Here is a 25,103-nt window from a genome sequence, read left to right as displayed (position 1 = left end):
TCCGCCTCTATCAGCATAGGCTCCTCCCACTCCACCTCTATCAGCACAGGCTCCTTACACTCCACCTCTATAAGCACAGGCTCCTCCCGCTCCACCTCTAATCAGCCTTGGCTCCTCCCGCTCCACCTCTATCAGCATAGGCTCCTCCCACTCCACCTCTATCAGCACAGGCTCCTCCCACTCCACCTCTATCAGCACAGGCTCCTTACACTCCACCTCTATCAGCACAGTCTCCTCCCACTCCACCTCTATCTAGGAAAAAAGGATACAATTCACCAATGAATCTGAATTAGCCTTTAGCTCCAACGGACACAAATCATCGCCGCGACTCTGGCCCTAGCCTCAGCTCTACCTCTCTAGCCCTGGTCACTGAGCACTGCTGCTGCCTCTCTCCTCTACTCCTTGTTACTCAGCAGATAACACTGATGACGGCTGTAGATAATAAAGCGACACTTTCTACTGACCTTTTATTGTCTTCAATCTTGTCTGTCATGCCTTGTCTCTCAAACGGTGCACAAACAGATCTAGCAACTAGGCTAGCTGGACATCTCCTGCACGTCCACCGTGTTTCTCTAGTTGGAGCACTGGCTTGGTTGCACTGGACTGCACTGGCTTGGTTGCACTGGAAGGCATCGATAGTAAAGTTATTCTGTCATGTCCGCAAACAAGAGGTCTAACTCTACAGCCCTTTGCCCTGACCATCTCTCCTGACTCCAGCCCTGCATGTCTAGATGAACTCCTCACCAGGGCACAGAGTAGGTCCACAGCCTCCAGGATGAGCTCCTGGTGTCCGATGCGGGTGACCCCCAGCTCCTCCAGCTCCTGGTGGGTGATGTGGAGAAGCTGCTCCCCGTTGATCTTCTCCCTCTCAAAGTTTTTAATGTACTGCTGCAGACAGTCATCCAGGCCTGCATGGGGGACACACAATGAGGGGGGAATCTATGTTAGGCACACCTTTGTTCTAATAGTATGTCTTTGTCTCCTTTACTGTCAACATCTAACTCATTCACTAGGTGTATGGAATGCAAATTGTGCTGATTTATTTTGAATTATTTAAGTTTGAAATATACCATGAAAGCTATAAATATAACAGAGTTGTATAAAGTGCTGTGTGATTGGCAGATTCAGACTAATTGCTGTAAAAAAAAAGATTTGTAACCCCTACCAGGCTGCTTTGACTCTAAAAACTCATTTTCCAATTCAGTCATTTTTTGTGTTAATTCCTACATAATACCAGAAGCATGCTTTCAACCATTCACGTTTCAACTCCAGAGAACTGAACAGAACCAGTCTACCAGTTGAGCTGCTCTTTGTGTAGAGCAGAACATAACGGGAAAGAGAGAAACGGGACTAGTCTAGGAGATAAACCACTCTCACCACAGCGTATTAAAGCCATCCTTATCAGAGCACAGCAGAGCCACACAGACACACAGAGTCCACTGCAGCATTCTGTGTTGGAGCCATGTACATCGGGCCAGGCGGCACAGAGAGAGAGAGAGAGAGAGAGAGAGAGGAGCCCAGAAAGCAGCAGAGCAGACTAGCAGAGTCTCGGCTTTCAACCATAGCATCCATCCATGGCTCCCGGGAGATGACTCATCTCCAGCCACAGAGCATATTGGAGCAGAGCAGGCCACAGCACAGAGCTGACCCACATTACACACACCGGCTGGGCCATGTCAACACACCAAAGCCCAGCACACACACATCCATGGCCACAGGCATTCAACAGGGGCCAAATTAGCCAGCTTGATGTTGCCTAGGTAGATCAAAGGATGATACATTCAGAGCCATATACAGATGACTCAGGGTACATCTATTCAATACTGACCTCGATCTATACAGTCTGTATAGTCATCTGAACTATGTTCCCCATTTGTATGTGGCGAACACTTGTCTTGCCGTCTTGTGTGCTGCAGCCCCGACCTCATTCTAAGTAACAGAATCGAGGCTCAATAAGGGTCCTAAGAAATGTTTCTCTGAGCACACAGTGGCCTTGACATAAAAATTGATGGCCTTGTGTGTGGGTGTGTTTGTGTCTCCACAGTACGTTCGTGGGAGTGAAATTTGTGAAAGCATGTGCGTATGTGTGTGTGTGTGTGTGTGGGGGGGGGGGGGGGTTGTGTATGCATGTGCATTTGTGTGTGTGTGGGGGTGGGTGTTTGTGTATGCATGTGCATTTGTGTGTGTGTGTGTGAGGGGGGGGGGGGGTTGTGTATGCATGTGCATTTGTGTGTGCGTGCGCACGTTCATGCATCCATATACAGTAATGATCATCAATGGCTGCCCTTGACACATGTCTTGTTTGCAGTTTCACATGTGGAATAGCTGTTTTCACATGTGAAGTCATATTTTCACATGTATTACATTTAAAGGTCACATGTTAACACCACCTCTTCACATGTGAGAAAAAAAAAATTACAGTTGCACATGTGAAATTCGCAGTTTCACATGTTAGAAGACTCCACATGTGAAAATCTCACTTTCACATATGGAATTGCATTTTAACAAGTAGAAAACAATCACGTGAAAATCTCATTTGTAGTTTCACATGTGAAAACCATTCACATGTGAAAATCAAATTTGCAGTTTCACATGTAAGAAACCAGCACATGTGAAAATCTAACTTTCACATTTGGAAACTTACATGTGGTGTTGAAATAGTGTTACTCACCAAACATGAAAAGGTGGTGTTAACATGTTGCAGTAGCAATGTTTCCGCATATGGCATTGAAATGTATGTAATGCCATTCTGTAAAAAGTTAACTAAGCCTACCAGAGTATAACAAATGAAGTGCGTTAAAAACATGTTTTTAAAATGATTTCTGAGCCATTGTTAATGTTGCAGCCCGCAGGCCACTCTTCTTCATACCTTGGTTAGTGACTGTTAGAAGAAGCCAAGAGAAAATAACTCCTTATTTATCCTCTTTAACCCTTTACACTCATTGGAATTGGCCTATATGGATAGGACTAAACTGAAATGATTCTTCACAGAAGAAATCTGAAAAGCATTTGCATAAGCATGGTAGCAATAGCGGAGGTACATAAAGATGGAGGACCACATGCATTTACCACACATTTCTTCTTAATTAAACCAAAACTCAGTGGATACCGACAAAACAAGACGTCATATCTGAATTCTGCCATCTATATGCACTTTTGCCATTGAAACGGAACAGTTTGGAGATTATAGGAAGATTATTAGACCAAAGTTGAGGACACAACAGTTCACCTGACACAAGACTGAATCCAAACATTACACTGTTGATTATATTATACTGTACATTCACTCTACTTTTCGCCGCATTTGTTGTTAACGAAATCTGAAAATACTCTGGATACACGCAATAACATGATAAGAATATTCCTGGAAAATGTGGGATAGGTGCAACATAAGACAAAAAATGACAAGGGTTTGAGTGAGAGGACTAACTGGTGTCTCCAAGTGGCCACACAGCTCTCCAAAGTGTGCATAGCTCCTAAGTAATTTCACTGCACTTTAATGACTTAAAGAAGAGTCTTCAACTATACGGTTCTTTTTTGAGATCTCCTAGCTGTACCGTTGAGGAACTAGGGCAAGCACACTTGTAGTTGTTTTGTTTGGAACACAACGCTGCATGCCCGCGATCATACAATTACTTTTGTTGTTTACGCAACCCACAAATGGCCCATTATAAATCTGGGTCAAGTGGGCATCATTTGAAAGCTTATTGTATTGCCAAAATGACTAGCTAAGTTATAAAATACGACCTTGCAGTGTTGTTCTTTCACAAGGTAATTCAGAGAAATATCGTAATTTTGGTGCGTGTTGAAAAGAGTAATGAGTGAATTCAGGTGTGTGTTCCTCTGCGAATGTTCTTGACAATATACAAACATACGCTAATTCTGTTCAAAACAAGCCAGGGTACGACGCCATGTCACCTTGTAACTTTACATCAAACATAGTGATCATAAACGTTGATCAAAAATGACATTGACATTTTACCCAAGGGAATAATCCAGAGTCCTCAATGCCCTCAAAAACAGGTCAGTCCCTCCCTCTTACTCTCATTGGCATTGAACCTATTCTCACACACAGATAATTCTGGTTATGAAATAGATTAGGTACAGTTCAATTAGTTTGCCAACTGCCCTACCTTGATCCACAATGTTGGAGCGTAGTATGAATGCAAGGCATGAATTTCCAAGGCAGGTTCGCTGTCCATGGTGCTAGTTTTTCATGAACGCATCAACTGGTGCATTGGTGTGTGTGTGTGTGTGCGTGCCATGCTGTGCCTACCTGTGTGTGTAGTGTCTAATATATAGACACTGTTCTTTGTAACAAGAAGTGTAAAGCCATAATCATAGTATTACATAATCACAATGACATGAATTGAATTATATGGAAATGTGAAGTGCACATTTAGTCAGGTTTTTGGCTTGCTTGTATGACATCAAAGCGGTATTTATTATAATCCTCAACGTCTCATCTTTCAAAGTACATAGAGTTCTATTAATTTACAACATTTCCCTCACTCAGACAACAAAATATTTACTAAAGTTGCCCAATTAGCCGGAGGGATGGAGGTTACTTCTTGTCGCGTGCGATGCTCAAATTCAGAACAGCTGTCAGTCAAAACCAATGATGTATATAAACCCTGGATGACTAACAGGGGGCGCTGTATTGAAACCACTGCGCAGCCACCTTGGTACTCCTACTCCATTGTAAAAAAAAAAAAGATTTCGGAAGCTATATAAATGCATTTATGAATGTCTACATTCATTTTTGACACATGTATTCTATTACAGAAAACGTAATGCAAACTTTTCAATTATATTATGTTAGCTAAACATGAAAAAAATACAAAATTACATTCCTTAATTTTTTTTTAGAGTACTAATGTTACTGTCCCCAGTACAGCAAATAAATACTTAAATACATGTACTTCCATTAATTCCTATGGAGGACTGCTCTTACTTGGGAGTGCCAATATAGCCGACTTGTGTTTTCAGCGTCTCTCAATTGCCAATACATAGCAACGCAATCTAGGGTTCATACACATCATTAGTCAAAACCCATACAGCGCTGTGAAGTGAAGAGCCTGAACTCTGACGTAATTTAAAGCATGTTACTGTAGAGCAACTGCGTTTATCAGTGCTCATACCTGCAGTTTTCAACCCGTATATATGTGTAAAGGGCTACCATGTTAAAACTAGCGCTATCTTGACAGTTAACTCAAGTTCACTTTTTGTCATTTTTGGGCACTTTTTTATTGCATTGTCTGAAAGCGTTCAAAATTCACTGAAAACATCCAAGATACATAATCTATACAACAACAAAAAAACAATGTGAGGTTAAAAAAGGTGTGTTTATAAATTTACCTGATTTTGCTTACTGTTACTTTGGACAAATCAAATATGTCAATATGCAATTAGTCATGATTAATCACATCAAATACTGCAATAAACTCAATTATATTTTTTATCAATTGACAGCCCTACTTGACATTAAAATGGGAAAATGCACATCAAAGAGTAGTGGTTTCTCATGGCGACTTCAATAATGGGTATTGTCCCTCTTGGTCTAATGGTCAACATGTTGGCTTCTCCCATGGGAGATCGGGGCACTAATGTCCATCCAGCTGAAAAATAATATGTGAAATATATAATATCACAGGTCTCCTATGGGAGCAGCCAACATCCTGACCACTACAGTGCATTCGGAAAGTATTCAGACTTCTTCCCTTTTTCCACATTTTGTTACATTTAAAGCCTTGTTCAGGTGCATCCTGTTTCCATTGATCATCCGTGATATGTTTCTACAACCTGATTGGCGATCACCTGTGGTAAATTCAATTGATTGGACATGATTTGGAAAGGCACACACCTGTCAATGGTCCCACAGTTGACAGTGCATGTCAGAGCAAAAACCAAGCCATGAGGTCGAAGGAATTGTCCTTAGAGCTCCGAGACAGGATTGTGTCAAGCCACAGATCTGGGGAAGGGTACCAAAAAATGTCTGCAGCATTGAAAGTTCCCAAGAAAACAGTGGCCTCCATCATTGTTAAATGGAAGAAGTTTGGAACCACCAAGACTCTTCCTAGAGCTGGCCGCCCGGCCAAACTTAGTAATCGGGGGAGAAGGGCCTTGGTCAGGGAGGTGACCAAGAACCCAATGGGCACTCTGACAGAGCTCCAGAGTTCCTCTGTGGAGATGGGATAACCTTACAGAAGAACAACCATCTCTGCAGCACATCACCAATCAGGCCTTTATGGTAGAGTGGCCAGACGGAATCCATTTCTCAGTAAAAGGCACATGTGAGCCCACTTGGAATTTCCCAAAAGGCACCTAAAGGACTCTCAGACCATGAGAAACAAAATGTTCTGGTCTGATGAAACCCAAATTGAACTATTTGACCTGAATGCCAAGCGTCACATCTGGAGGAAACCTGACACCATCCCTACGGTGAAGCATGGTGGTGGCAGCATCATGCAGTGGGGATGTTTTTCAGCGACAGAGACTGGGAGACTAGTCAGGTTTGATGGAAAAATGAACAGAGCAAAGTACAGAGAGACCCTTGATGAAAACCTGCTCCAGAACGCTCAGGATCTCAGACTGGGGTGTAGGTTCTCCTTCCAACAGGACAACGACCCTGAGCACACAGCCAAGACAATGCAGGACAGGCTTTGGGACAAGTCTCTGAATGTCCTTGAGTGGCCCAGCCAGAGCCCGGACTTGAAACTAATCAAATCATCTCTGGAGAGACCTGAAAATAGCTGTGCAGCAATGCTCCTCATCCAACCTGACAGAGCTTGAGAGGATCTGCAGAAAATAATGTGAGAAACTCCTCAAATACAGGTGTGCCATGCTTGTAGCATCATACTCAAGAAAATTAAAGTCTGTAATCGCTGCCAAAGGTGCTTCAACAAAGTACTGAGTAAAGGGTCTGAATACTTATGAAAATGTAATATTTCAGTTTTAGAAAAATATAAACCTGTTTTTTCTTTGTCATTATGGGGTCTTGTGTGTAAGTTAATGGGGGGGTTGAAAACGATTTAATCAATTTTAGAATAACAAATGTGGAAAAAGTCAAGGGGTCTGAATACTTTTCAAATGACTCTATGTGAAATATCATATGTAGGCTATGTTTTTCCTACTTTACATTTTTCCCATGTGATTTGTTCAGGTGAAGATACATGTGAAACGTTGTTTTCCGAAAACCACGTGTCTGACTTGTGAAACTTTCACATCATTTTTTTTTTCCATATGTGAATTTGTTTTCATGCTGTTCTTGTAAGGGTGCTTTCATTTGATAGCTTGCCGCATGTGGAATTTCCATTCTGTTGCCTTCCTCTAGCTATCAAGGCTCCATGGCAACAGTTTCCTGGTGACCAAGAGGCAAGCCCCCTTGAAGAAGTGAATTATTCGCAGTATATTTCTTCATTTTTGCCCTCAGACCTATCACAGAATGAAATACAACAGGTATATAGTATTCATTCTAAATGACATCGACATTTTACCCAAAGGAATAATCCAGAGTCCTCAATGCCCTCAAAAACAGGTCAGTCCCTCCCTCTTACTCTCATTGGCATTGAACCTACTCTCACACACAGATAATTGTGGTTATGAAATAGATGAGGTACAGTTCAATTAGTTTGCCAACTGCCCACCCTGGTCCACAAAGTTGGAATGTTGTATGAATACAAGGCATGCATTACCAAGGCAGGTTCGCTGTCCATGGTGCTAGTTTTTCATGAATGCCTCAACTGGTGCGTTAGTGTGTGTGTGTGTGTGTGTGCGTGCCATGCTGTGCCTACTTGTGTGTGTAGTATCTAATATATAGACAATGTTCTTTGTAACAAGGAGTGTAAAGCCCTTATTATAGATTTACATAATCACAATTATAGAATCTCTATTGCCCTAATGATCTTTTTTTTTTTAAATCAGGTGACAGTTTCCCCTCATGACGGTGTCCACTGGCCACCTTTAAAACCACTCAAGAACAAGAGATTAAAAGCAACCAATAACACACAGTTTACGGTGTGGAGAGGGTGTGGATATTCTTTGCAGCTGTGGCAGCACAAAGACATTTCTCAACTTGCATATCAGCATTCTCTATGTCTCAGATTGCACATCAGCAACCATTCTGTCTCAAATGACCTTAGGATACCGGCTCTGTTCTTTATGTCAGTTGTATTCTACCAGTCTTATAGACTGTCAAGATTTTACTGTGTATTGGCGTCATTCGTTGGCCTACAGCATTGAATATAACAGATGACAAAGATGTCACCTTGCTTATGCACTTTCCATGGTGTTTGGGTTGGAGAATTTGAGACTGAACTGAAGTTCTTCTAGTTGTGTTGTGTATCAGCTGTACAGAAGTTGTGCCGTAGGCGAGCCCTGCCCTGCTGCGAAGGCTGTAAACACATCTGTGACAGCAGCGCCAGAAGCAAGCACGGTTATGCACTTCTGGACTGACACTTGGCTGGCCTAACTACTGTATGTGGGAAAACATATCCCATGTCTGGGTTGACATCACAGCTTCTTTAGTTGGATGACAGTAAATCCTTGTGCCCTGGTGAGAGAGAACATGATCAGATCTATCTCACTTGGGTTTGGTTGTTACAGTAACTAAAAGGTCTTTCTTTTGATCGTCATTCAACCATTTGGATGTATAAGCATTAAGTTACTCATGCTCACCTTTCTTTCCAATGAAGGCTTGTTGTCAATTAGCGTTTCACCTCCAGAATGACAGAAGTCTGCCACTACTAACATAACAGTACACACAATATGGCAGGTAATGTAGCGCAACAATTGTTTTGTCATCCACTTGGTCTTACCTAAGGGGTACTTCACCTCAGCTGTGCACTTAGCCCACACTATATAATAAAAGCAACTATAGGTAGGTATATTTTCTCTCATAGAAATATGAATGTTAAGGCAGATAGTGGAGAACTCTTCAAAACACACTGAACATCGTAACGCCAACCATTTTGAGTTCAGTTAAGGCATATCTTAAAGGTGAAATTGACAATTGTGGTTGCAAAAGCTGCTGTCCAGTTCGATTAGCTTGTAACCTGCAATGTGTTCCTTATCACTACCCACAATGGTGGATTTTTGTAGCAATGTAAATCATAGTCTCTGTCAACGTATTATCAAATAAGGTAGGTTCGCTGTCCATGGTGCTAGTTTTGCAAACGCCTCAATTGATGCCAACACTTATTCAATGTGTGTGTGTGTGTGTGTGTGTGTGTGTGTGTGTATGCGTTAGAGAGGGGGGGGGGGGGGGGGCACGCAGTCTTTATGGTATGAGGTAATCTACATGTGAACCTTTTATAGGTAAACTGACTGTTGAACACCTTTACACGTAGCATAATAAGTTGGTCTGAGTATCTGGTTGGTGTTCTACAAATGCGTAGCCTACATCAGGCCAGGGCGATAATTAGGAAACACTGAATAGCGCGCTTCTACATCAGGGTCGGATACACAAAATGGCACACGATCAATATTTCAATGCAAAGAATAGCAGCGTTTTAGCTCAAATCAGCCCCAATTTATTAAACCACGTATTCAGATAAAATATAACAAATTTACACATATCCATGTTAGTCGCTTCAAAATGTATTCTGTCAGTATCATGCAAATGAAAAGAAACATGTTTTATAATCATTACCTTTCATCCAATCCAGCACTTGCTTAGGTGTCCATTTGCTTATAGGTTCCATCACGAGGGCCATCATCGATGTCTTCAAATCCTTCAAACAAGGACTTGATAGAGCATGAAAATCGGGTGTCGCAAATCAGAAATGTTGCATCGGTATACCAGAGATCAAATAATATAAGTGCACCTTACTGGGTAAAGGCATGGCTGGTGACAGTATCCTGGGTACGGAATGCTATGGTGCAGTCCACGCGCTCACAGAAACGACTCAGCCGCCTCTTTCTCTCTCTCTCTCTCTCATACACACACACACACACACTCAACAGTAGCCTACCTGCCGACCCCACTGTACTGTGTAGAGAAGCGAGTCTCTCTCTGAGTGAGAAAGTCTTTCAACCCCTCCCTCCCCTGCACACCGCAGCATCACATGCTTCATTCCAGAGACACAGGGAATGGTGCAATAATATATAATTACCTGATGCCTTTATAGAGAAACATTGGCAGCTGAACGTAAGGCATAAAAATTAAGCATATTATTTTATTTTTTTAACCTTTTTTATCAGGAATATGTTCACCCCCTTAACTGTTTCCAGTTCCAACCAATATGAGTAGGAACAGAACCGAAGCCATTGTGTTTTAACCAATAGAAACCTAGTGATGCTTGCATCAATGCCTGTATGGGGGGGCATATTAAAACTGGGTCACCCTGCAATTTACATTGAAGTAATGACTCAAACAAAACATGCAAGATACAATTGAATGACAGTCTTTTTTTTCAGTTAGTTACAAATATCTCAGTTACTGTAAAACCACATCATGACAAATGCTGGGGTATGTGCTTATCATTTCTTTCTGATGTTCCCATGTTTTATTATATGGAAAATACACCTTGTGTAGATACTTATCGACCTATAGCCAAAATAACTACTACAACTACAATCAACTATATATGGTGTGAGCACACTACATGATTCTGTTGCACAACACATCATTACAGGCCCTCGAACTTCATTCCACTGAGTCCCACCAGGATATGGTTAATAATTCAGTCCTCACTGTGCTGGGTGATGATGACATCTTTCCCTGCTAAGCCTATTACTAACTCTTTGGAGATCTGCCCATTTCTTGTATCTTTATTGAAGTCTCCCCATACGTCTCACTATATGGTGTAAAATGGCATCAAAATTCATAAACATGAACATTTGGTTCTGGTAAATTATCAGAGGCATGGGCACCATAATCATTGACCATTACCCACTCCTATGCTGCTCTAACAGTGCCATGCTAATAGTCCTTGGCTTGGCTGGTGGATGACCCAGTGGCTCCCGACAGGGTGTGAAGTGGTGGCATTGGCACTTGCTCCCCACACACACCGGTTTACTGTTAATCCTCTCCCAAGCAGCATATACTAACCATGCTTAAAGTCACTCGATACTGGTTTTCACATTAGATGCACCCATCTAAAATAAAAATGCATGCATTTCTAGCACATGCTATCATATAGTCACACTCACATAAACCTTGCCAGTCATACATCCCTGCCTTTGATGCCTAAGAGGGGGATTTCTGAAATGAAGCTACCCACCTGAGTCATGACATTCACTTGATATGATTGACAGTGATCTAGATCAATAGGCCTCCTCAGAGGTAAAATAACAACCTGTCATGGCTAAACCAGAAAGTGTCTGATATGCACCTTATGTTTAGTATACTTTTATACACTGAGTGGACAAAACATTAAGAACACATGCTCTTTCCATGACATAGACTGACCAGGTAAATCCAGGTGAAAGCTATGTTCCCTTGTTAGTATCACCTGTTAAATCCACTTCAATCAGTGTAGATGAAGGGAAGGAGACAGGTTCAAAAATGATTTTTAAGCCTTGAGACAATTGAGACATGGCATGTGTATGTGTTCCATTCAGAGGGTGAATGGGCAAGAAAAAATATTTTAGTGCCCTGGAACAGGGTATGGTAGTAGGTGCCAGGCGCACCTGCTTGTGTTAAGAACTGCAACGCTGCTGGGTTTTTCACACTCAACAGTTTCCTGTGTGTTTCAAGAATGGTCCACCATCCAAAGGACATTCAGCCAACTTGACACAACTGTGGGAAGCATTGGAGTCAACATGGGTCAGCATCCCTGTGGAATGCATTCGACACCTTGTAGAGTCCATGCCCCAATGAATTGAGACTGTTCTTAGGGCAAAGGGGGGTGGAGGGTGCAACTGAATAGTAGGAAGGTGTTCTTAATGTTTTGTACACTTAGTGTAGTCAATTTCACTACCCATTCAAATGGCCAGTTTATTCTCCACAAGACATGACGGCAATAGCTCAGTGCTTTAGCATATTCATGTATTCTATTCAGTCAGTTGCATCTAAGATTAAAAAGCGTTTCAAATTTGGCAGAGCTTGATATGTTGATCTGACACCGATGTGTATAATGTGCTTTCTTGTCAAAATGTTATGTGACACTTGCAGTTAACATGCAATGTTTATGTATGACAGCAGGTGTCAATATTTTCCAACTCTTTCTGACAACCAAGATAGCAAAATAGCTATTTTTTACTGTTTAGTAATAGTCTGTGGTTATGACAATATAATTTCAGATTTGCAATATCTGTGAGGAATCATTTCTCAGAAACAAGAACCAAGATGCTTACAAGAACTAAGTTATCCCTCACCTTACAGTTTGTCTCCTCTTTGTCCTTCAACTTGAAAGCTTGGGATTGTCTCAGGCTCCCAAGTATTGCATTATAGGAACTGGTCGCATTTATGAAGTAGATATTATGGACATTGTGGCATTTTCTAAAGATATTTCTTCTAACAATTCAACAAAATGAAGGGATCTACATCCCAAACAATCAATTTAATTTACCTATTGAACCAAATGCAATACAACTGACCACCAAGTATACAGATTCAGTACAGAGAAAACGAAACTAAAACTGTAGACCATTGTCAAGTATGTTAGTTGGAGGACAAAGTGAAACTACTGCTGGTTTCAGTCAGGTGGGCTTTCTTCTAGGCTCAGGGTTGGAGATGCGCAGGTTGGGGGAGCTGAAGTGGGAGCTAGCCACGGTGTAGGTGCTAAGGTAGTGGATGACGATGCTCTGGGCCGTACTGGAGTCCAGGCCGTGGTCCTGACAGAGATGCAGGCTGAGCTGCATTACTGGGGCTGGTATCAGGCCCTGGGGAGGTGTCTGGACCAGGGGAGAGCTGCCCCGGGCCAGGCTGTCCTGCATGTGCTGTCTGTACACCTCCAGCAGCTTACTCTCCAGATAGCCGTTCAGCATGGAATTGGATAGAGGCTCCCTGTTCAGGGTGATGATGCTGTTGTCCATGACCAGGCAACCCTCATCCTGCAGGGGCTGGGACTCCACCTGCACCCTAGGCTCCACAGGCCCTGTGGGTTCCAAGGCCTCCAGCTCTCCCAGGTCCTGAGATTGAAGAAGTGGTCCTTCGAACCCCTCATTCTCCAGCCGCGGGCTCTCTGAGCTCCTGTTTCCCACATGGTCCCCTCTGAGCTGCAGGTCGGGGTAGTCTTTGCAGAAGGTGGTGCAGCACCAGGAGCGATAGAGCTCCAGGTCACCATAGTCATCACAGTGGCTATTGGGGATGGTGAGGGCATCACTGAGCCTGGTTGTCACTCTAGGATCAGACTGCACCAGACCTTCCATGTTTCCTATGCAGTCAATACACCAGAAGCACATTTAAAAATATGGCAATAAAAAATGAAAACAATTATAAAACATCATACTCATCATCTATGAACATTGTAAGATAAAGCATATTCTACTGATCCAGAAAAACATGCAGCATTTCAGACAAATCCCAAATGCTTACCTGACATTGAACCTGGGGTCAGAATTATATTGGGGCTAGGATGTGGTGGAAGTTCCTGAGCCTTTGTGGAATGGGGGTCACAATCCTCTTCCCTGTACCTGAAGACTCTGATGAAGGCTTCTCCCAACATGACAACCACTACATAACAATGCAAATTGTCTCAATACAACATAGCAGTAAACCACACCAACAAGCAATTGTTCAATTCAACTAGCAATTTCAATTGTGATTCTCCATAGATTTTATTACAGGACTAGCATTAATCTGGTTCCAGGAAACCACCCCAAATAATCATGTTAGCATGACATAGTCTATCAGGTTCGAAAGATAAATAAATATTTAGATTCTCTTGCCAGGTCACATAAAACATAAAATAGTATAAAACACATGACAGATACTGACAATATCCCTACCTCTGTTTTTATAATAGATGGTGTTCCTTTAGTCTGTCCACTAATACAACGTTTATAAGTTAGCTACAGATTTCTCTAACTGGTGAGCAGCCACGGTAATGTGCTGTCCCTAATTGTACTGAGCTTCTGAGTAGCAAATGTCAAAAACAGGAAGCATTGTTAGAAATAAAATTAGAACACTCACTGCCCCTGCTTTTCAGCTTCTGCCTTCTGTGGCATTCCATTTAGAATGTAAGGAGAACTGAAACAATTATGTGACAACGGTATTCTTTGCAATGTTAATTTGAGCTAAACAAGAATAACAAGGAAACTGGGTAAGAATAAGAGAGACTGAGTAGTAAAAGTAACACTTTTATTATCAAACATGAAAAATATCTCATTGAATTAAATATTCTCATATGTGCAAAGCATGTCTTTGTCATCTACTAAATTCCTAGTATTTGGGCACTCATTCTGCCTTGATTTCAATATGATATTGAACATGGGATACTGCCCAGCATTGACTTGGAACTATTGTAGCAGTACAAGGTCACCACTTTAAAGACATTGTCAAAAAACACAACATTTGGTCAATTTGATACCATTCTGATTACCTTTCACAACAAAATAAAGCGCTATGATTGGTCTGAGAAGACGTTTTCCAGACGAGCAGTGGCAAGCTGCTGTAGAGCTGAATGGAGGATGACAGGAGAGGGCACTGTGGTCTGCTAATCAAAACCATGCGGCTACTGTTGCTCCAGTCCAGCCAAGGCCTCTGCTTCCTGTGGGTGGTATGAAAACAGTGCTAAGAAAATGATGCAACACCAGGGTTGAGACCAATTGTAATTATGCTTCCACCAAAAGGTGTATGTAATTTCACAGGAACAATTTTTACAGTTGCCAACAGAACAGTCTGGACCTGCAGGTCATCCTTCATTGCCTCTGTTTGGCAACAGAGCTGTGAAATACATGGTAGTAGCGGAAACAAGCAATCATTCAAAATAGATGGACTGGTAACTTGCACATGAGTATGGTCCTCTGTGTGTGGTTTTGACAGACGTAGTATGTCCATAAGGCCTTGATCTTTACCTTGGAGCCTGGAGGGGCTGTTAGGCCCAAGAATGCATACACTGCATGCTCCTCACGGGCATCAAAGAAGGCCTCATAATTCTGCAACGACAATACAAAAGGTAGCTGTCTCACTAAGTATGTTTCAGAAAATTATTACAACAGAGATCATGCTCATGGACCTCAACTCCGTCATCAAGAGACTGGGTCAACTCAACATGACAATAGACGGCTGCACAATCCACTCCAACTCCACTGTCAGGAACCTTAGTGTTACATTTGACCCAACTCTGTCATTTGAACCCCACATCTGGAACATCACCAAGGCAGCCATCTTCCACCTCAAAACATCTCACGACTCAGATCTTCTCTCACTGACCTCGCTGCTGAAACCCTCATTCACGTCTTTGATTTATCACGCATGGACTACTGCAACGCCATTCAGACTCCCCTCCAAAACACTGGACAGACTTCAACATATTCAAAATTCAGCTGCATGAGTCCCAAAGGACATCCAGCCAACTTGACACAACTGTGGGAAGCATTAGAGTCAACATGGGCCAGCATCCCTGTGGAATACTTTCGACACCTTGTAGAGTCCGTACCCAACGAATTGAGGCTGTTCTGAGAGCAAAAAGGACGGGGGGGGGGGGGGGGGGGTTTCCTAATGTTGGGTATATTAATATTCTTAATTATTTGAATACATGATTTTATATCTGTTTTACCCTGCTGATGTTCTTGTGTTTGTAAAGTAACTTTGGGTGAAAAGCGCTTAAAATAAACTTTATTATTATTTATCATTATTACACAAATTGCTACAAAGGTACCAGGCTGCAATATTCTCAAAGAGTACGTTGAGAATGTCTACCTTAAATTAGAACAGAAAAAATATAAACCAGGCACTTTTGCTTATCAAAGCATACTTTTCTTTACTATGCAGTTGCTAGCATACTGTCTGTCCTTTGACCTCTCATCAGCTTCAGACAGTAAGCTTCACTACACTGTGAAGGCGTCAGTACAGTACAACACTCACCCCACAGTAATGTTCTTCATTAAATATCTGTGGAGGCAGGGGGACCCCCGTCATTGGTCGGAAGTCCTCAGGTACGTTCTCCCTCATCCATTTCCTGTTTTCTTCACTAGTTACGATGTCACACTCCTTAAAGTCAATCTTGTTGACAGTTAGGAAACCCATGATGTCTTGCTGCTGCTTCTTAATCTACAGGCAGAAAGGAGATGAGATATATAAATAGGTAATATAATAATTAGGGATGTACAGTATACAGTGCCTTGCGAAAGTATTCGGCCCCCTTGAACTTTGCGACCTTTTGCCACATTTCAGGCTTCAAACATAAAGATATAAAACTTAATTTTTTTGTGAAGAATCAACAACAAGTGGGACACAATCATGAAGTGGAACGACATTTATTGGATATTTCAAACTTTTTTAACAAATCAAAAACTGAAAAATTGGGCGTGCAAAATTATTCAGCCCCTTTACTTTCAGTGCAGCAAACTCTCTCCAGAAGTTCAGTGCGGATCTCTGAATGATCCAATGTTGACCTAAATGACTAATGATGATAAATACAATCCACCTGTGTGTAATCAAGTCTCCGTATAAATGCACCTGCACTGTGATAGTCTCAGAGGTCTGTTAAAAGTGCAGAGAGCATCATGAAGAACAAGGAACACACCAGGCAGGTCCGAGATACTGTTGTGAAGAAGTTTAAAGCCGGATTTGGATACAAAAAGATTTCCCAAGCTTTAAACATCCCAAGGAGCACTGTGCAAGCGATAATATTGAAATGGAAGGAGTATCAGACCACTGCAAATCTACCAAGACCTGGCCGTCCCTCTAAACTTTCAGCTCAAACAAGGAGAAGACTGATCAGAGATGCAGCCAAGAGGCCCATGATCACTCTGGATGAACTGCAGAGATCTACAGCTGAGGTGGGAAACTCTGTCCATAGGACAACAATCAGTGGTATATTGCACAAATCTGGCCTTTATGGAAGAGTGGCAAGAAGAAAGCCATTTCTTAAAGATATCCATAAAAAGTGTCGTTTAAAGTTTGCCACAAGCCACCTGGGAGACACACCAAACATGTGGAAGAAGGTGCTCTGGTCAGATGAAACCAAAATTGAACTTTTTGGCAACAATGCAAAACGTTATGTTTGGCGTAAAAGCAACACAGCTGAACACACCATCCCCACTGTCAAACATGGTGGTGGCAGCATCATGGTTTGGGCCTGCTTTTCTTCAGCAGGGACAGGGAAGATGGTTAAAATTGATGGGAAGATGGATGGAGCCAAATACAGGACCATTCTGGAAGAAAACCTGATGGAGTCTGCAAAAGACCTGAGACTGGGATGGAGATTTGTCTTCCAACAAGACAATGATCCAAAACATAAAGCAAAATCTACAATGGAATGGTTCAAAAATAAACATATCCAGGTGTTAGAATGGCCAAGTCAAAGTCCATACCTGAATCCAATCGAGAATCTGTGGGAAGAACAGAAAACTGCTGTTCACAAATGCTCTCCATCCAACCTCACTGAGCTCGAGCTGTTTTGCAAGGAGGAATGGGAAAAAATGTCAGTCTCTCGATGTGCAAAACTGATAGAGACATACCCCAAGCGACTTACAGCTGTAATCGCAGCAAAAGGTGGCGCTACAAAGTATTAACTTAAGGGGGCTGAATAATTTTGCACGCCCAATTTTTCAGTTTTTGATTTGTTAAAAAAGTTTGAAATATCCAATAAATGTCGTCACAAAAAAATACAGTTTTATATCTTTATGTTTGAAGCCTGAAATGTGGCAAAAGGTCGCAAAGTTCAAGGGGGCCGAATACTTTCGCAAGGCACTGTATCAGTGAGCATATCGGAATCGGCCAATATTAGCTAAAAATGGCAACATCGGCATCAGCCCGATGTCTAGTTTAACGCTGATGTGCAAAACCGATGTCAAAGCTGACGTGCACACCTATATAACGTAGGTAGATGACGTAATGACGCCACAAAATACAGTGCTACACAGAACAAAAGCAGAAAAATACTAAGCGCACAATTCCAACAAGTAAACAAACGGCAAGATAATGGAATTCATTGCCCTTGACAATCAACCATTCTCTGTCGTGGATGATGTTGGCTTTCACTGACTGTTCGAACACCGGTACGCACTATTTTTTTAGATGTTGCTCTACCGGAGTTACACAGTATTGTTGCAACGCATATCTATGAGCTACTTGCTATGGGCGTCACTGCTATTAGCTTCACAACTGACATTTGGACCAGCAATGTCAGCCCAATGAGCATGCTGAGTCTGACAGCACTGTGGGTCGATAAGTATTTCGTACTGAGGAAAGCTGTATTGCATGCTCAAGAATGTGCTGGTTCTCATACCGGCGCTGTCATTTCAATGGCATTTGAGAACATGTTTGAAACGTGGAAACATGAACACTCTCCTAGTGCTATTCGAACAACTGACTGGAGAAATAAGCTCATCAACTGCGTCTGCAGCAGACGTGATACCCTCTGTCATGGCATTGAAACGCCTGCTCAACAAAACTGCCGACACAGACCGTGGAGTTAAAACTTGCAAAAGTACTCAAGGCTTTGAACAAGTGATTCGGTGGTTTTGATTATGTTTTACTGGTAATTGGGACATACGTAAATGCCAACAAAATAACTTTTTGGTCAGTGTGGTGTGGTGTGTGGGTGTAACCTTTATTTTAACTAGGCAAGTCAGTTAAGAACAAATTGTTATTTACAATGACGGCCTACCCCGGCCAAACTCGGACGACGCTGGGCCAATTGTGAGCTGCCCTATGGGACTCCCATGGATTCGTAACAGGGACTGTAGTGATAACTCTCACACTGAGATGCAGTGCCTTAGACCTCTGCGTCCATGTGTGTGTAACTATTTAACTGTACTAGAATGCTTAAAAGACCATTAAAATTCTAAATATTGGTTATCGTTACCGTTTTTTTGGCAAGGAAAATATAGGATATCGGCCAAAAATTTCATATCGGTGCATCCCTAGTAATAAACATACAATAATAATACTGTTTTGATGTGTAATAAAGGGTGGAGTATGGGGAGATAAGCCTCTATTCACTTTGCAGAGCCTCTGCAGCTGGGCTGCATTCTACAGGAGAGCCTGGGGACTGAGACGGACCCAATAAGGCCTCTGTACAACCAGGATCAGCTCAGAAGACAGGCACAGACCAAATATGGCAGTAGGAGGAGAGCCCAGTGTTCCCTTGCAACCTCTTCTGTTCTGTCTAAACTTTGCACTGCACATAGAAGCCTGTCTAGAAAATCCTGTATAGACAACATTTCTGTATAGTCATGGTTTTGACTTGCAAATTCACAGTAAGCAATAATATCCGTCGTTTCAGACCAGATATTTCAGAGGTTAGCTGAGGCAGTCGTTCTGTAGCCATTGTGCTCTTTGCCTGATTCAGCTACCCTCACCATTCTTTAGAGAGTGATGCAATTGGGTGAGGTATGAAGTTCACATGTCCAAAGACTGATCCTGTCCAGCTGTTCTGGCACAGAACACCACTGGCAATGGTCCTTTAGTCTAGGCGTGTTGTTTTGCAGTATGTAGGGAAGGAGTGGTGGCACACAGGAAACAGGAAAATGGAGGAAGGTTGTGGTGGAGGAGTCAACATCTGATGGTAGAGTCTAGTTAAGTTTGACCCCTAACCCTCACCACAAGGCCATTTGTTTAACCAAGTGCTTTACCTAAACATTCTTGTGTCTGCATGCTCACTCCTAAAAACCTTCGTAGACACAGAGGGGGTTGAGCAGGAGTAAGAGACTGCTACTCTCACAGACAATGAATATGTGATTATGTATCCTCTTTTGATTTTATACTGTGCTGTAAATGCATTTTAGATACAATACAATCATAGTTTTGTGTTAACACTAAATTAACAATATATACAAATGAATAGAATAATAGTCATATGACAAATCAATATCTCCCAAATTGAAGGCCCTCTTTATCAAATCATTGTTTTAGGTTAATTACAATAGCCTATGCATTGTCATGCATGAGAATACTATAGAATCGAATGTATTTGTGCAGCTGTCAGTCCCAGCTTCTACTCTATTGCTCGGGACATCCCATGCACAACTTTCAAAAGAAAGATCATTTCCATAGAGCTTAATACATTTAATATGATAAAGTCTGCATAGCTACAACACAATAGCTCATTTGTAGGAGCCCGAAACACCTAATGCAAATACTTTGAATTTGCCAAGAAAATGAACATAAACGGTCAATATGCTATAAGGCTTACTCAATACTCAAGATTTCTTACCGCTGTCGATCCAGAGGATGATGCTATGAAGACTTTTATTACCATGGCTGTTTGGTTCACTCCCCAAAACCCAAGTGAGCAAAGCATCGACGTCTCCAAATGATCTCCCTCTCTCTCTCTTTTTCTCTCTCTCTCGCTCTCTAACACCGTAACAACAGATGGAAATCAGATCTCTGAAAACAATTGGGAACACTTCAAACTATATATTGTAGTGCTTTCTAAATGCATTTTCAAATACATTTGACTATGTTAATATTTTGTTATCCTATTCATATAGTCTATAAATAAGTAATAAATGCTCCTCACAGATTTTTCAAGAATTTCAATTCAAATAATTGAAATAAAGCTAATAGATGTTCTCAGACATAAGGAAAATATAGTAATAGGCTCATAACCTTCTAACTACTATATACTATATACTGTCTGAAAAGAGAATAAGCCTATGAAAAATCCGGGTGATTATATCCTATGAACGTCCCGCCTACTTCCTGGTGTAAAACTGTTTTTGCATGGGCGTCATGCTTATATAATCAAATTCATGAAAATATGGTAATTTAAGATATATGTAACATGATATTCATATTCGTGGATTAATTTACACCCAATGGCTTTCACGAAGGTTTTCGATTTTGAAAACGCAATCGAAAACCTTCATTAAAAGGCATCAGGTCCACGAATTAATCCACGAATATAATTTTACAAATATCGTAAATGACCACGTTTTCATGAATTTGATTATAGAAATTTGAAGCCCGTTCAAAAACAGTACCGAATCTGCAACAGAGAGTAGGCGGGACTTTCATAGGGTATTTGGCAGAGTCATTGAGTACCACAGTATGAGTCATAATACCCATGAAACCTAGCGGTAAAACTCGGAAATTGTTCCAATAGTTTTTTCACCATTCATTTGAGAGTCGGAGATTTTAGAACTACTTCATATAAGGTCTGTGTTGCATGTAGGCTTCCCCTAGCGAGACGTTTCGATAACCGTGCAAATCTCTCTCGGACAAGGTAACTTTTATTAATATTCGCCTGTAAACAAAATACCCGTTAGCTGCTAATACCTGTTTAGCAAAGGTTTCAGCTAGCGATGACTTGCAGGAGCCTGCTGGGGTTTGTAGTCTTGCGTAATGTCTACTTTGAGGCTAATTATCATTTTCGAATATGAGCGCAAATGGAGCCAAATAAATAATGTGACCTTGTCCGAGAGAGATTTACATGGTTATCAAAACATCATGCCAGGGTAAGCCTATACGAAACACAGCCCTTATTTTAAGTGTTTCTAAAATGGGGAAAATGAATGGTGTAAAAACGATTGGAACCATTTCCCTGTTTGACCACTGGGTTTAATTGGTATTATGACACCTCCACTGTGGGACTCTATTTGGTCCCGTCTTCCAATGTTTTAATGTTAAGAGCAGTGTTGTGTTCGAGACCGATTTCAAAGTGAAGAACAGAGGTGGGGCCAGAAAAATGCGAGTCCAATTGTAATTTTGTCAAATCAACACCATAATAAGAGTTCTGAAATATTAACATTTTGAACAACATATGGATTTTTTTATACATTCAGAATAGTGAGAAAATGCTGTGGAGGAAAAATAGAGCCACTATGAATTATTACTAACCCAAACACAGTGGGGAACATTGGGCCTTCTACGCCTTCAGAGAGGGGCTAAGGATTTATAAAATTATAATTATATTATTTTCAATGATCTGATTTAATCTCTTCAATATTTGTTGGAAAGGGTTAACACTAAAGAAGAAGAAAAAAGATCAAATCAGGATTTTTCTTTTGCTGGTCTCTAGGGGGAGAAATCTAGCTAAATCAGCCATTGGCTAGGCCACCATAAACTAGATAAAGACATCTGCCATTCAACTGTATTAGGGCAATTATTTTGAGTGACAGTGGACTCAACCAATCACATTTTGACTTAATGAGTGGGACCATTTTTACAAAAACGTATCATAACTTCTGCTGCCTTGAAGGCCAACAGGTCACAATAGAGAGCAGTAGTTTTCCCATTGTCTAGCTAGCAATCAAAGAAGATTGTTGGTATTTTGTTAGCTTTTCCCTTTTCAAGAATGACTTTCAGCCTCCCGGGTGGCGCTGTACTGCAGCACCAGCTGTGCCATCAGAGTCCCTGGGTTCGCGCCCAGGCTCTGTCGTAACCGGCCGCGACCGGGAGGTCCGTGGGGCGACGCACAATTGGCCTAGCATCGTCCGGGTTAGGGAGGGATTGGTCGGTAGGGATCTCCTTGTCTCATCGCACACCAGCGACTCCTGTGGCGGGACGGGCGCAGTGCGCGCTAGCCAAGGTTGCCAGGTGCACGGTGTAGCCTCCGACACATTGGTGCGGCTGGCTTCCGGGTTGGATGCGCGCTGTGTTAAGAAGCAGTACGGCTGGTTGGGTTGTGTATCGGAGGACGCATGACATTCAGCCTTCGTCTCTCCCGAGCCCGTACGGTAGCAATGAGACAAGATAGTAGCTACTACAACAATTGGATACCACGAAATTGGGGAGAAAAAGGGGTAAAATTTAAAAAAATAAATAATGACTTTCAACAATAAGTTAGGTTTCAAATGATCATCTGGTGAGTGGAACTTTTGCAGTGTGCTTTCTCTTTTAAAATAATGTGTGTCAGTTCCACTTTAAATGTTAATCTGTTCATATACACACCCAGGCAGAATAACACTTACATTTCTGACAACCGACGACTTAGATAGAATGTTGTGAAAATTCTATAGCAGTGTAGAGTGGAAAGCAGCTGTGCTTTTGGACAATTAATTGACACTGCAGTGAATAAAACCAAACTACTGGAGTCAACACAGACCGGTGAGCTATAGCCAATCAGAGGTACAGTAGACCTTTATACAAACAAGCAATTTGCCACATGGGCCTGCCATCATTCACTTTGAATTGGACTGTGTTTACAGTCAGTTGCAACAGCGGACTTTAGATCATCAGAATGCATTCGCCAAAAGCCACAAAATAAACCTGAATGGATATATGTTAACACCACGGGAGTCCTCTTACATTTGGTAACTTTACAGTCCTTTTGATCATACAATCATGAAAAGGTAGTTATGCACATCAACAACTAATGCTAGGCAGAGCAAGATGAGCTAAAATCTAAGGAAGGAACATTAGATAAACCCTCAAACTTTTAGCTAGTTTGTTAATAAAATTGCACTGATAAACGGTGGGGAACTGTAGCCTCATCTTCTTTCTGCAGCTTGCCTGCCGATGCATGCTTGTCCCAACCAAGCACCCAAGCTAACTGGCTAAAGTTGGAGAGCTTGCTACTTCCAGACACAAATGAGAGACCACGTCACTGACCATTTTATTTGCCGTAGCAGAGCTGTTTACATGTTATCTAGAGCGTTCTTGACTAACTTTTCCCCCTACATTTACTGACCTGTCATTCAGCAGGTGTTGCATGTTAGTAAATTAATCAGTTCTGTGCTCCAGCACACACAGACGAGAGTGCTCTGAAATCGGAGTAGATGGCCAGAGGGAATTTGCGAATGCTAGAGATATGCTAACTGTATAACAGTCGTTCGAGTTCTTGCTAGCTAACAAAATCACATCTGCATCTCTAGCTTTGTATATGTAGCCGATGTGAACTGGCTAGCTAGTTAGCGGTGGAGCGCGCTAGTGGCGTTTTAATCGGTGACGTTACTTGCTCTGAGATCTTGACGTAGTGAAGCCGTGGCTTTTGTGGAGAAATGGGTAACGATGCTTCGAGGATGACTGTTGACGTGTGCAGAGCGTCCCTGGTTAGCGCCCAGGTCGGGGCGAGGGGACGGACGTAAAGTCTATACTGCCACCGAAAACGATGAGGGGAAGGCATGAAATGACATCTTCCTAGCAGCTATCTAACGTTCTGTGTTGGGCTAGCATAAATAGATTTGCGCTCTCAAAATCACACTTTTTGTTGAGGAAAAATAAAAACAAACAAATTCGAAATCCACAGTAATGCTTAAAACACATCAAACTGGCTCCCCAGTGGGCCTCTGTCCACCCAGGCCCATCCATGTCCAAAACCTTGATGCCTTGATAGTAGGCTATTTGCGCATCACAAATAGCCTACTAACCAACATTTAGGATAAAACTTGTTCAATACCTGGTTTGCATACCCATTGTTGCATTAGTTAGCATTTACTGGTAGATATCATAAATTGAAACGTCTTTCGTACCCTACCTGCTACGGACGTCATTCATCTGTCAGCTGCTCCATTCCAAAACCAGCTGAGAGCTGCACACTCTTGCTCCTGGCAGATGATATTCCGTTGAAACTAGGCTGTGCCCAGCGCGCATGTGAATATATTTTACGTGCTTTGTGATTTTGTAGGCTACTTTGTGAATGAATGATATAATTGATAAATCGTATACCTACACTACGTTGATACACATAAATAGGGATTAAGAAGTAAGTATAAGCAATGCCCACTGGAGAATAAAAAAATGGTATAGGTTTATACCTGCGTATACCCTCCACTATACCACTGGCCCTTTTTGTGTTTTACAAAAAGTGCACTATTCTACTTGAGTGCGCTGGTGTTACGGTTGCTGTCCTAACAGAATCACGAACCTGTCAATTCAATTCAAGGGGCTTTATTGGCATGGGAAACATGTGTTAACATTGCCAAAGCAAGTGAGGTAGGTAATATACAAAAGTGAAATAAACAATAAAAATTAACAGTAAACATTACACATACAGAAGTTTCAAAATAATAAAGACATTACAAATGTTATATTATGTATATATACAGTGTTGTAACAATGTACAAATGGTTAAAGTACACAAGGGAAAATAAATAAACATAAATAT

At 41.7% G+C, this 25,103-nt stretch overlaps 2 protein-coding genes across 5 annotated transcripts in view; both read right to left on the bottom strand.

The window, feature by feature from the left end:
• LOC110533820 (connector enhancer of kinase suppressor of ras 2) overlaps positions 1–10,020 on the bottom strand; it is a 59,636-nt gene extending 49,616 nt beyond the window's left edge. For both annotated transcript variants that reach the window (XM_036990212.1, XM_021618352.2), the window contains exons 1-2: positions 9,650–10,020; positions 745–908 (exon numbers count right to left, since the gene is read on the bottom strand). In XM_036990212.1, the coding sequence (XP_036846107.1) occupies positions 745–908; positions 9,650–9,716 (231 nt within the window). In that variant the 5' untranslated portion in view covers positions 9,717–10,020. The remainder of the gene's footprint in view (positions 1–744; positions 909–9,649) is intronic.
• Positions 10,021–11,741: 1,721 nt separating this feature from the next.
• LOC110533818 (SH3 domain-binding glutamic acid-rich-like protein) lies at positions 11,742–24,766 on the bottom strand. 3 transcript variants are annotated; one of them, XM_021618347.2, is made up of 6 exons: positions 24,474–24,766; positions 15,974–16,159; positions 14,962–15,042; positions 13,894–14,654; positions 13,481–13,618; positions 11,742–13,319 (listed from the first exon to the last, which is right to left on the bottom strand). In XM_021618347.2, the coding sequence occupies exons 5-6, from the start codon at positions 13,608–13,610 to the stop codon at positions 12,643–12,645; spliced, it is 807 nt and encodes a 268-aa protein (XP_021474022.2). In that variant the 5' UTR covers positions 13,611–13,618; positions 13,894–14,654; positions 14,962–15,042; positions 15,974–16,159; positions 24,474–24,766; the 3' UTR covers positions 11,742–12,642. The 3 variants fall into 3 exon arrangements, with proteins under 3 accessions (XP_021474022.2, XP_021474025.1, XP_021474024.1); XM_021618350.2 differs by lacking the exons at positions 11,742–13,319; positions 13,481–13,618 and having other exon boundaries at positions 14,229–14,654; positions 24,469–24,578; XM_021618349.2 differs by lacking the exons at positions 11,742–13,319; positions 13,481–13,618; positions 24,474–24,766 and adding an exon at positions 20,271–20,645 and having other exon boundaries at positions 14,229–14,654.
• Between the last annotated feature and the right edge of the window lie 337 nt (positions 24,767–25,103).

This window comes from Oncorhynchus mykiss, chromosome 10 (assembly GCF_013265735.2).
Source record: "Oncorhynchus mykiss isolate Arlee chromosome 10, USDA_OmykA_1.1, whole genome shotgun sequence".
In the NCBI taxonomy this organism is placed as follows: domain Eukaryota; kingdom Metazoa; phylum Chordata; class Actinopteri; order Salmoniformes; family Salmonidae; genus Oncorhynchus; species Oncorhynchus mykiss.
The sequence above is the reverse complement of the archived record's forward strand: the minus strand, read 5'-3'. Positions and strand labels throughout refer to the sequence as shown.

Bases quoted from the DNA above. Each gene is read 5' to 3' on its own strand.
- LOC110533818 (XM_021618347.2), bottom strand. From the start codon at position 13,610: ATGTTGGGAGAAGCCTTCATCAGAGTCTTCAGGTACAGGGAAGAGGAT. The intron at 13,320-13,480 runs GTAAGCATTTGG...TTGACTGCATAG, and splicing joins GACCCCAGGTTCAATGTCAG to GAAACATGGAAGGTCTGGTG.